The 13,310-nt window shown below is 37.7% G+C and overlaps 1 protein-coding gene across 2 annotated transcripts in view; it reads left to right on the forward strand.

The window, feature by feature from the left end:
• SESN1 (sestrin 1) overlaps window positions 1-13,310 on the forward strand; it is a 142,725-nt gene that overhangs the window by 108,343 nt on the left and 21,072 nt on the right. The window contains exon 1 of one of the 2 annotated variants that reach the window (XM_074310142.1): window positions 8,729-9,160. The exons of the other annotated variant lie outside the window; for it this stretch is intronic. Coding sequence (XP_074166243.1) covers window positions 9,053-9,160 — 108 coding nt within the window. The 5' untranslated portion in view covers window positions 8,729-9,052. Of the gene's footprint in view, window positions 1-8,728; window positions 9,161-13,310 lie in introns of those variants that run through there. 2 annotated transcript variants of the gene reach the window in all.

Consider the following 13,310-nt stretch of genomic DNA (forward strand, 5'->3'; position numbering starts at 1 on the left):
CCAGTAGTAACACTGCTAGATCAAAGGGTATGCACAGTTTGATAACTTTTTTACTTCTTTTTATATATGTCCAATTGAGTTTTTAAATGAGTTGTTTTGCTCTATGGAATTTTTTTCCATTTCACTAAATTTGTTTTTTAGTGAGTTATTTTCTTTTTCCAATTCACAAATCCTACTTTCTTGGGAATTCTTTATCTTTTCCAATTCCCTAATTCTGTTTCCCTGCACTTTCTGTGAATTCTTTTACCTTTTCCAATTCACATTTCAGGACATTGTTATTCTCTTGCATAGCTTCTCCTTCCTTTCCCCATTTTTCTTCTCTCTTTTGAGATCTTTAATAGTTTCTTCTAGGAGAGCATTATTTGGGGTATGGTCTGGAGGCTGTCTGCTGTTAGTCTCTGCAGCCAACCCCGCTCTTTTTCTATATAGAAGCTGTCAATCTTTTTTTTTTTTTTTTTTACTCATTTATTTTAAAGTCTTCAGGGTCTGCCTTTAGGGCAAGAAAGTTACCAGCTTCTTCTGCAGAGCAAGACTGGGTATATGGATAATAACTGTCCTCTCAATGAGCTGCAAGGAATGGCCCAGCTGCGGGAGGGGTCTGGGAAGAACTCCACAGGAAGTGAGTATGCCTGGGTATCAATGGCCGAGCTGTGTAAGTGCCCTGGAAGTAGCAGTCGTTCTGTCCCTCACCGCACCAGAAGTGTCTCTGCCTGGGGAGCACAGTCAAGCTGGGGAAATTCCATTACCCCAGTTGGAGCCCCTCACTGTGCAGATGAGAGGCTCCCCCGGGCTATGCCCTTGCTGTGTGTGACTGCCCCCCCCCCCCCCCCCCCCAGCCCTTCGAGCCCCTCACTGCAGAATGCAGGGAAGAGCTGTGTTATGGTCTGCACTGAGTCACTTCCGGGCCTGGGTGAGCGCAGCCAGATCCTCTGGGGCTTTGGCATCCCTCAGAGTACCCTCTACCCTAGGTTCCAACTTCTCTGCTGGTCCACTACTCCTCCACTGAAGCAAAACAGTCAGGCTACAGGGGAGAGCTCTGTGTAAATCTTCCAACTGCAGAGGCCACCCCACTCCCGATTCTATCCCTGCCCTGCACTGGTCTGCTCCCGCCACCTCAGGTCAAACCTTTTCTGGCGATATTCCAGATTCTCTTCCTCTGGTGAGTTGTTGTACTTCCAATCTTCGTGGGTTTTACCAGTCAAGAAGCGCTGTTTTTGAGGCTGACTTAAATAGTTGGTAGTGAAGGAATGAGAGAGCTTAAACAGTCCCGTGTGGCTTCTCAGCCATCTTTGGTCTGCCCCTCACAGATTGATAACTTTTTGAGCATAGTTCCAAATTGCTCTCCAGAATGGCTGGATGTATTCACAACTCCACCAACAATATATCAGTGTCCCAGTTTTCCCACATCCTCTCCCAACATTGTGCATTATCTTTTCCTGTCATTCTGGCCAATCTGATAGGTGTGTAGTGGTATCTCAGAGTTGTCTTAATTTGCATTTCTCTGATTAATAATGACTCGGAGCATCTTTTCATATGGCTAGAAATAGACACCAAACAATTATTAACTTAAAATGATAGATCCACTATAAAACAATAATCATAAATGATCTGTATAGCCAAATAAATATTACCTTTTTATATAAGGTATATAGCATACGGAAGAAAGAAAACAAGCATTTAGTAAGCACCTATTATATGTCAGGCACTGTGCTATGCATTATAAGTAACTTGAGCCCACATCTGAACGCAAGTCTCTTTGACTCCAAGCCCTGCTACAATTATTGAATTTGAAATTTGGAAGTAAACATTTGGATTTGGAAAAATACTGCTTTGCTCTTTTTTGCTTCTAAGGAAGGACATTAAATCTTCAAGGAGACAAATTTCAGCTCATTGAAAGGAACTGTTGAGAGACATGTTGTCCTAGAATAGCTGGCCAGTTTGCCCTATACTTCTTGTATGTCAATAAGTCACGTAAACTCTCATAGCTCTCAAAATCAAATTCTCTGTTCTCAAAATTATCTAGGCAATACATACCTATAAGTAAGAATAAAAATTAAAAATTACTTATATAATAAAGTATATGCATGTACTACTTATACAAACACAAAATAAACTTATTAATGAAACCCTTTGCTTTTACTAAAATATTAATTTTTAAAAATATGTATTTATATTAATAGCATACTTCACATTTTGAGCAGTTAACTGCTTTTGATGTCTTACTTGTTTCCTAGAATTTCTAATCTGTCCTGCTTTGGCTGCTTAAAAATTCTGAGTGCTTTAACTAAATTCTTAGATTAAAAAGTAGGCTGCTAATTCTTCAAATTTATTTCTAAAATATATCATATTTGCTAATGTTATGATTGTAGCTATAATAAACTTGCAATTAGAAATTCTCCCATTTAAAGAAGGGAATAGATTGGCAGCACATGAACATGTGTGTTCATAACATTGTATTGGATGATGTTTTCTATTATATATTGTTGCAGTGGAAGCTATAGAGCAGAACATTTTAATTTTGTACTTTATATGCTTGCACATATTTAAACTTTTATAAAAATATAGGGGGGGAAGTAGGTGGTTTAATTTTTAATATGAAAATGCTGTGCTTGTATCAACAATTATAAGTTCCATTTGAGTTCATTTTCTTATAATCTTAACCCATTTTGCATATTTAATACAAGGTGGTTATTTTAATTTCAAGAAAGAGTTATTGTTTCTGAGATTTCAAAAAGGGGGGGCTATAAATCTTAAGGCAATAACAATATTCTAATTTCTGGTTTATTTGCTGCCAACACAACAAATTTTAAAATAACAATTTAAAGCTTAGTGTGAGGCACAAAACAAAAAATTATCTTTATTGTTATCTATTTTGAGAAAACAAATAACAAGGTTTTTTATGAAGGGCTTTTTTTTCTTGTGAAACATGAGGAAACAGCTCTGTTCTACAATGAAGTTTTTATTCACTATTTTGTTCTTTGGCATACACTGTTGCAAAAGGGCAATATTTTCAGCTTTTCTTGGAATATATATTATTAAAGAGGGCTGGCTTCCAATATATTCAAACTTTGGATATCAGCTATAGAAACTTTTTCCTTTTCTTTTCAAAAGGTTGAAAACCCTTTCTTATTAATGATGTTGTTGGTATTTGTGACCTCTTGGTAGGTATCATGGGCAGTATAAGAATAAGATGAGATAATATAATAAGATGTATTATAAACCATGGTTTTGGAATGGATGAAGAGAAACTTCATCATCATATGTCTCTTAAATATCTAGGAGACAGGGGTGGAAAGAATCACTCTTTAACTGTCAGTAGTCCAGAACAACTGTTTATTAGTATTAATAATCCTGTGAACCAAATTTAGATAATAATCATTTTGGTCTTTATAGTTCAGTGTTTTAAATCATGGTATGTCCTCTGGGGGAAAAACACGAATGTTGCAAATAAATCTTCAATCATTCAGAATGCCTCACATGAGCCCATGTGTTTTCTAATATATTTTAAAATGTTTAAATGTTTATGTAGACAGGTGACCTACCAAAACTAATTGCTTGGATCTTTGAATACTCTGGGACAATCCTGGTATGTTTTATACAGAGAGCAGTTTTTTGGTATGAATTTCCAATGTTCCAGCTTTTCACTGTACAGGATGTCCCCAGACACTTTTGGGTCACTCTGTACTTGATTCTTAAAATTTTGCAGGATGTAAATAAGCCACTATTGTTGGGTCAGGGTTTTGGAATAATCAACAAAAGAAGAATAACCATCTTGATGCTTTGGGTAAACTTGTTCTATAACTAAGGAATTGATAATAAGTTGCTCTTTACTCCTGAGACCTTTTGGCATATCCTTTTTGTTTCTTGGGGCAAAATATTTGTTTTCTTGTTGGTGTATATAGATATTTCTGGTGACACATACTTTGAAATTCTTTGTACAAAATACATATAATTGTCCTATGGCTGGAGGAGTCATCTTTTAGTAATAGAGATGATCTCTTCTATAAAGGTGGGATTACCCTTACAAATTGCTGACAAGATAATTGTCTCCCTAATAATCCATGAACGTACTATTGTAAAGCTTTTGAGCTGAAAATTATGAATTTATTCTGCCCTGCCTCCTTTTTTGTTTTTTAGAAAAGTTCTGTCAACTCTCTTGAAAAACAGTGTTGTTCGTTATATTTAAGAGCACAGAAGCTTATGTTTCTTATCTGCTCCAACTTGTATTTTTGTTATATTGGACTTATGATGACATAAACAACCAGAAATTCTTTACATTCTCCTCCTCTTGTAGATTCTATCTTGCCTCTGATTCGTTTTTCAACCCTCTGTAGTAACCTTTCTGACAGATATTCAGTTGTTTACTTTTTTCTGTGTGCTGCCTTGCCTCCAGGCATTGTTTTTACCTTTTGACTTTTGCTTTAGAACATTTTTTTCCTGCTTTCTTTCCTTTTTTTTCTTTTTTGTTGCCTTAGTTGGATAGTGTCATTTCAAGTTGTTTTAATTTAAATTGTTTAAAAATTTAAAAATTGCTTTTATATATGATTTGTATTATTAACTTCCCCCTCCAAAAAAAGCTCACAAAAATATTTTTGTAAAATTTTAGTTTTAGTATATCAATTTCCTTTTCAAAATTATATGAAACATTGGTACTGTTTTTGCCTAGTAGGATTAATTTCTGAAATTTATATTAGGTAAAAACTTTGAAGGAGTTTAGGTTCTTCCATTTTTCCTTCTTCAGATCTTAGTAACTACCTAATTCCATTTTTTATCTCAGCTATCCTAATCAAGGCTTGAGGATGGAGTTATTTTTCCATGATTTCTCTGGATTTGTATTAAAAACCAGTGTTTTATAACATGACTCTAGAAGTGCTATTGACCAAAAAAAAAAAAAAAAAAAAAAAAGGCATCTGAAAGCTTTGGCTATCATAGCTAGGTCTGTTTCCAGTTTTATTATGATTTAGTGCTGGCACATATTGAAAGTATTCATGTCTTCAATCCATTTCACACCTACTCATAGTTTCCCAATTTAATAGTCAGCATCTTCTATACTAAAGCATTTCCAGCAGCAGTGGTATGGGTATTTCTGATTTGTTCTGGTATATTTTGCCTTCTTTTATTCCCTTGGTCTGCTGTACTGTGTCAGGCTGATCATAGGAACATGCAACCCTATGATGCCTGATCTATTTCTTTGCCTCTTGGAAGCAGCTGAAGGACACTGACCAAGTTACTAACCAATCAGGAAAATGACCAGAGCCCAGTTCACCAGAATATTAGGGTTTCTGCCAGGCCTTCACAGCTACTATCATAGTTGCCTCACAGCACATGATGTACCTGGCACTCTGAGTGCTATTCACTTACTTTGACATTACCTCCCATGGCACAGATGATGCTTTGAGGAAATTATTATTTATTAGTTGGAAAACATGCTTCCATGTATATTACTATGTTTTTGTCTGTGTCTAGACTGGTGAATTTTCATTGTTAAAGGGAACTTACTCCAGAGGAAATTGCCTCCATTAGTGTGGATCCACCTTCTATACTGTACACCCATAGAAAATTGCCTTGGAGAGGGAAACATTAGTAACTTGCCCAGAGTTTGAGTCAACTGTTTGTTAATAAGCATCATATTAAGCACCTGCTATGTGTTAGGTATTATGCTCAATACTAGGTTTACAAAGGAAGGTAAAAGTCAATCTTTTGTCCTTCAGCAGCTTGAAATCTAATAAGGGAGCCTACCAGCAAACAAATACGTACAAACAAATTAAAGGATAAACAGGAGATATTTAATAGAGGGAAGACACCGAGGTCAGGAAGGATCTGGAAGACTATAGAAAGTAGGATTTTGGTTGGGACTCGAAGGAAGCCAGCAAGCATAAAAGAGGGAAGAGTGTTCCAGCCATGAGAGATAGCCAGAGAAAATGCCAAGAGCAGAGATGGAGTGTCATCTTTGTGAAAAAGCCAGTGTCACTGGATCAAAGAGAATCAAGATGCAAGAAAACTGGAAAGATGGGGGGAGGGAGAGAGCGGTTTGATTATGAAGAGCTTCAAACACCAAACAATGGAGTTTGATTTAGATCCAAGAAATAATAAGCAGCCATTAGAGTTTATTGACTATAGGGTGACATGGTTGGACCCATGTTTTTAGGAAAATCACTCTGGCAACTGAATGGAGGAGAGGCTTGAATGGGGAGTCTTGTGGCAGGCATTTCAACTAGTAGGCTATTGTAGTTGTCTGGCATTAGCTGACAAGGGCCTGGATCTATATGGCAGCCATAGAAACAGAAAAGAGAGGGGGGTATACTGAAGTGATGTCACAGAGGCAACAGATAGCCCTGGGAGCTGAACAAGTGTGGGTAAGATGTGGATGATACTAGGTTAGGAGTCTGGGGGACTGTGAGGATGATACCATCTATCACAATAGAGCCCAAAAGCAGATCTTGAAGACAGGTCTCCATCAAGGGGAGTTATTTGCTCTGCCACTAAATCTTAAATCTAGGGTCCCATAAAAAAACAGCTCTAGATTATAATGATTATAGGTCAAAATTAGGTTTCCACTTCTTTATCCTCTATAAGGCCTGGCACAGCACTAGTAAACAATATACCATAAATACTTGTCAGCTTGGTGGTAATTATTTCCAGGGAATATTGTCTATTATGTTTATTAACAAGTTTGAGGGGAAAATCTGGAAGCTCTTTATCTGATATTTTAACATAGATAAAATATGGAATACATTTATCTTTTCCATATATATGTGTGTATATATATACACACATATATATGGTTTTTCAACATGGAAAAGAGATAATAAAGGTAACTAGAGGTAATGAAGATGACAAATAAGAATCTGTTCCTTCCATTTATAATATATAATTAAGAAAACCCTCCAAATAAGTTTGAAAAATATTTTCAGCATAAATCTTTTGGCTACTTAGGACTATCTAAAAGAATATGATAAACAAAACATAATAAAAGTCCATCACTATAACTTCTAAGCGACTCCTTATATTGTCTCTAATTAACATCCTTAGGATTAGGTGAATTAATGGATATATGTTATAATATCCTAATCAGAGAGATTAGAATTTGTAATAAGCAATTCAGTTGTTTTATTCTGCATCTTTTATGTTAGATTCCATGAGCAGCCACATTCTTAGCTCTGCTTCCCAAAATTATTTTATTTTTATTGCTCATTGGTGAGAATTTCTGTCTTTTTTCCCCCGTTTTCTTTTTCCCACCACTCTGCCAATTCTGCCATAAGCCTATAAATGTTCATTTATGGATGTTTCATTGTCAACTTCAAAACAAACTAATAAATTGAAATTTCCTTAAAAAATATAACTGAGAGTAGAACTTATTATTGACATACTCTCATTTTATCTTTAATCAGTGAATAATTATTGAATGTCTGTTATGTGCCCTCTCAGTGCCCACAGAATTTTAAAGACGCAATTTTTTTTTTTTAACCTCACAGGTGTATATTAGAGAAAAATGACAAAATGAAATACATTGGGGATAAATTTGAATTTGCTACTTCATATATGCCTTCATTTTGACAAACAAAAAGAAATAACCTTGTTTTCACTTACTCCTGTAAGACAAACTATTTACAAATTCCTAAGAGTTACTTAGCCTATCTCAGAATGGGAGTAAAACTGTCATTCACCAGGCCTAAAACATATTTACATTTTGAGTTCTACCATTTTGATACATTATGCTACTCTTTGAAATTTTTTTCTTTTCCAAAATTGTAAAACTTTACGTGGCTATGTAAGTATTGAAAACAGTGGCTTCAGAAACAACTATCAAAAAAACCTACTTGAAAATTTTATCTCCTTTTTTAAAATTTTTGTTAAAGTAGTTCTCTCCAACTTGGTAGATGCTTTTTAAAATTGTTTAAACTTAAACAAACAAAATAAATTATTTGATTAAACTGGTGATAATTCTGCCAGAACTTAACTAAGACTTACTCCTGATGCTTGTAAATTTTTCTCAGCTTGACAAAATTTTGAGCATTTGAGATCTACAGCTATTTCAACTCCATTGAAGCAGTAAAGAGAGAGCTTGAGGAAAGGAGTCGAAATATTTATTTGGGTTCCAAATTAAACAATTTCAGTGATTTGCTTTAGGCGAAGTTTCTAAGTCTCTTCCTAAATTCATTATATAAGTATTTCCTTATTAATCAGAGATCTTGTTAGAGTCATCATTCGAAAAACTTTATCTACTTGGAAGACCAGAGAATTCGGATATCTGCAAATGTCCATCATCTCTTAAGGAGAGACAATAGTTATTTCATGGCTTACCAAAAATAAATTTCAAGTGCAATTTAGGCCATCTTGCACCCCACTTTTTCCTGCATTCACTGGTCCACAGGTCAGGCCTGCTGAAGTGGCAAAGAAGGAAATTTTTTGGTTTACAAAAAGAAATGAAAAATGATTCATCCTTGGCATCTGCGGGTCAGACTAGATGTATACAGAAGCTTTGGGGTTTGCCCTACTAAAAAAGTGCAAGCTTGGGGTGGGATGAAGAGAAGGGAGTTGGGGCTGAGCTCATTCAGTAGCTCGAGCTGCCTACCGGACCACTTGGAACGCTAACCTTCAGTTTGACTGAACTCGTTCCCTGGACTGCAGAGCCGCTCCCCCTCTATGCTTCTCGCCCCTCCTTCCCGAGTTGTTTTTGCCCTGGTGGTGTCAGACACTCCTCGACCAGTCAGCCCCTCTTTGCACCAGGGGGCGGGGCGCCACAGCGACCGCCCTGCATTGGAGAATGGGGCTGTCAGCGCCCGGAGACAGAGGCGGGGGCTGCTCGTCTTGTTTGTTCCCAGCCGCTGGATGGCAGGCCCCGCCCCCACGCCTGGCGCTTGTGATTCCTCTGCGCTGACTCGGGCGGCCGCAGCCCAGAGGTCGGTGGGCTCGGTGGCGCTGCGAATCCCGAAGCCGGAGCAGTCAGAGCGGCAGCAGCGCTGCCCGCCGCCAGTCCGCCCCGCTGCTGCCAATTGCAGGTTGGGCTTGCGGGAGCTTCATCTGCACGAACTGTAGCAGAGGAGCAAATATGCGCCTGGCGACCGCAGCGAACGCGGCGTACACGGCCACTCTGGCGGTCACGGAGCTGCTGGGCTGCAAGCAGTGCGGCGGCGGCGGCGGCCCCGGAGCAAGAGAGGTACCGGCGGGGCGGAGCGGAGCAGAGCGGGCGGGCGGGCGGGCTGTGCGGACGCCAAGGGCTGGGCATGGGGTTCTGCGAGAGGGATTCTGTGTGCGGAGCCCAGTTTTCTGCCGGGAGTCGCGTCAGATCCCCCAACTCTTGACTGTTAAGACCCACTAACCGCGTTTTATGCTGGAGCTCTTCAAGTGTCCCGAGAAGGAAAGGACTGGCCGGCCCCGGCCCTGTCCGCGCCGCTGCTCTGGGCCAGCCGAACAGCTGGCTTCCTTCTCGGACCTGGCCCTCTGGTCCAGGTAAAGAGCCATTTATCCCAGGTGTGGTCATGCATTCTTGTCGTCCTCTGGCTAAAATGACCGAGTCTGGAAAGTAGCAACATTAACGTTGTTAATCAAAGCCAGCCTCCTCCTGCATACAAACCATCCAGGCTGGTCGGACAAGCCCCCACTAGTCTGAGGACGGAAAACCCTTGATCTTTGTAAAATATTCTGTGGGGTTTCTGCCTTACTCTGTAGTAGTGTTTGCTCTTCCACTGCCTTTTCCCTTATATTTGTGGTTGGGTTTTCCAATGAATACATTTGAATTACTTAATTGAATAATGCACTATCAGTTTGGCTATCTCTCGTTTATCTGAACTGTCTCCTGTTCCTGAGATCGTGTTTAGAATCGGCCGGTAAATTCAGAAATTGTTTTGTCCTTAAAGTGGTTACATATGAAACTGGGGTGGGTGCATTTGGAAAGAACCACATAGCATGGGCTAAATCTCCTTGATTGACTTGAAGACAGAAGAGAGAATCAACTGGGGGAAACTGCAGTTTAAGTTGAATCAGAATTTGAGTTGAATGAAGAATGTTTTTGCCCTGCTTAATCTAAGAAAACGGTTTCAGTCTTTTCTATGCAACTTTGTCAGATAAATGGACATAATTTAAAGATAAATACCTATGAGATACGGATCCATTGATGTTTTTGCTTAAATGGAGAGTACTACACATTGTGTCAGAAAATTTTGTTTTCTCTGAAGATTATAGGGAAGTACTGAGTATTTTCAGAGGTTTATAGGTACATGACAAAACATGCCTTTTGTTGGACAGTAGAACAGTTTTAAAGCATTTTTTCAGATGTTCAAGTATTAATTTTTCCAGAAAGCAGAAATAACAATTGAAAAAATGTTGCATTCATATTATAATTATGATTAAGGGTGTCATAATAGATTATCATTGAATAGCCCTCATAGTGCCCAATTACACCATGTTTTTTGTTTTAATTTAGCCTTGTGTGGCAGCTAGGTGGCGCAGTGGATAGAGCACCAGCCCTGAATTCAGGAGGACCCGAGTTCAAATCTAGTCTCAGACACTTAACACTTCCTAGCTGTGTGACCCTGGGCAAGTCACTTAACCTCAGCCTCAGGGGAAAAAAATTTAGCCTTACTAGAAACCAAAAAAAAGACAAAATTTTAGATCCTAAGTTGATTGGCATCTTTATGGAATTGTGTTTTAAGAAAACAGGGACTTTTCCAAGTGTTTGCATAACGTTTCCAAGTTATGAGAACCTGGATTTTTATTTTAAAAATTATTTATCTAAAACGTTATCTATTGTCAGCTAATGCAATCCCCTCATTTTACAGCTAAGGAACTGAATAGGGGAGAAAACAATTTATTATCAGTGTCAGGATTCAAACCCAGGTCCTTTGACAAATTATGGCGTAGTGATCTTTGGTTTACATAAAATTTTCCTGATTTATGAAAGGATAAGAAACTAAATTATTTTAAGCTTCTTTAATACATTTGTAATATGAATCAATTTTGGAAGAACATTTATTAAGATATTATTATGTGCCAAACATTTACACCATCTTTCAAGAACATATTTGTTTATAAAATGACGCACATAGTGCAAATTTTTCCTGAGAACTGACACGAGAAAAGATCTTAGAGGTAGAAGGCATCAAGCTGAAATGACTTGTCCAGAGTCACACGGCTGAGATGGCAGAGCCTGTTTTAGAGTCCACATCTCCAGAGTCTCTTATCTAGATTCTCTTTATGAAATCAATGAAGTATTTCTAAATAACTTACTGCTAGTGTGAATGAATCAATTCTAAGGGGATTTTAACTCATTTTAGTATGGAAGTTTTTTAAATCAGTTCCAATTTATTGATTGTATTTTTTTTTTTTTTCAAATAGTGTTGGTAAAGAGCCTGCATGAATTATGACTCCATTGAGGCCAAAATATTTTGGCAAGTCATTGGTTTAAAAAAAAAAATCAAGATTGTTAAGTTTGTTGGATTTAAAAGCAAAACCAGAAAAAGTTTCAACTACTTCTGACATGGTGTAAATGGTCTTAGTCATGTCCCATGCATTTATTTTAAAATATGCAATTTCATAGATGAACCTTTAATAAACTCAAAACCATCTAATTAGAACAACTTTTGAGAAATCATAGTGATTTATAATATACTGACTGGGGCACTTTGTTCACTTGTATTGTCCTGCTTTATTAGGAATTTACATTCTTGATTCAAAAAGTTAGACCCCCTACCATGTTGTGGAGGGCAGCCTCTGCATAGGGTAAGGAAATATACATAATGATGAAAGCATAGTTCCTTGGAGAATTGAAGAAGTAATTCTGAAAATTAATATCTTAATATTAAATTGTATTTGGCTCTGTTTTTTCCCAAGATGACAGCCTGTGGCTATCAATTCAGTGTCAAAAGAACTATTGATCTTCCCAATTCCCTCTTTTTATATACAGGCTTGCCCACTGTAAGGATATGAAATTTACATTCCCATTACCAGCTATTGCTCTTTTAAAGTCCTGTCCTTTAGGCATGTAACACATATTAGAGTTGTTTGTTCGATAGTTAAGAGATCCAAAACTTCACCTGCACTTTGTCTCTCCATGGCTGCTCACCCTTTTCTGAGTCTTGGTGTTCAGGCTTCATGAGTTTTTTGTGGCAAAAATAATTTCTCATTTGTAAAGCCAGTCTTCTTTCTGGTGATGAGACATCTTTGTGAATTTAGCCGAGGGAAGCCCTCAGCCTCCCAACTTGCAGTCTGGCACCCAGCCTGCACAGGAAACTTTTTTAGTTTAGTGTAGGACCAGGTGCCACAGCTTGTGTTCTATTGGTAGAAGCCATTAAGCACGTAGGGTTTCTTTCACACAACTTCAAGGCATTGGCAGGATTTTAATGACATTGTTTGATCGATTCCTATGGAAACCACCTTTATCAGATGTTAAAGGCAGAAAAGTATTAAATGTGAGTGAATAGTGAAGGTTCACCTTTAGTTGCCTATACTTACTCTGTTGTAACTGGTTTTAGATGGAAATCTCTATCTTTATTTTTTCCCTTCTTAAATTGTGTAATGAACATAAATTAACCTTTTTATGACTCCAAGTTACTATTACCATTGTAAAGAGATTATTGGTAGTAATATGATGACTCTCAGAAAAAAAATTATTGTAGTGCTCAGAACCCATTGTATTAGACTTAACTTACTGATTGTTGTTAATTATTGTCTCCTTTCTACCATTTTTTTGTTTTTTCACTTCCTGTCAGTTGCTGTTATTCATGTGCCTGGCCCTAGCAGTACCTTCCCTTCCCTTTGCTTTGATTTTCCCTGCTGTAAAAGGGAGAATAATAATAATCAGAAATTAACTCTTTAGGTGGTGGGGAAAGTGCTTTTACAAAGCTTGAAATGCTATGTGTGATACCAGGTAATGATCTAAGTTGTTAGAATTGTGACGCTTAGTATGGTTGTCAAAAAGCTTTTCCTTTCTCCTTCCTCTGGACTCTTAGTAATGAAGTTGTGGGTTAAGTGACATTTTTCTGTAGTTCTACTTATCCATATTGGGGGAGGGGGTGTCTTTGTCAATAGTGAGGGGTTTTGGCTGCAATTCTCTTATCTCTCTATGCAGTATTTCCAAAAGCTTATAACTCTACTACTGCTTCCTCAACTTGTTAGAGTGCTGCCAACCTAAGTAAGAAATAGATAGCTCCAGTTATATTATGCTTTGGGTTGCATGTGAAACTTTCAGAAGTCAAAGTGTAAAAATCCTTAACTTAAAGCAATTGCTTTGAACAGCATAATTTTATCTCACACTACATAGCTTATTTGAGGAGTTGAGTTTTTGTCAATCCCCCAAACACAAGTTTTCT

The sequence above is a fragment of the Sminthopsis crassicaudata genome, chromosome 4 (genome assembly GCF_048593235.1).
Source record: "Sminthopsis crassicaudata isolate SCR6 chromosome 4, ASM4859323v1, whole genome shotgun sequence".
In the NCBI taxonomy this organism is placed as follows: Eukaryota; Metazoa; Chordata; class Mammalia; order Dasyuromorphia; family Dasyuridae; genus Sminthopsis; species Sminthopsis crassicaudata.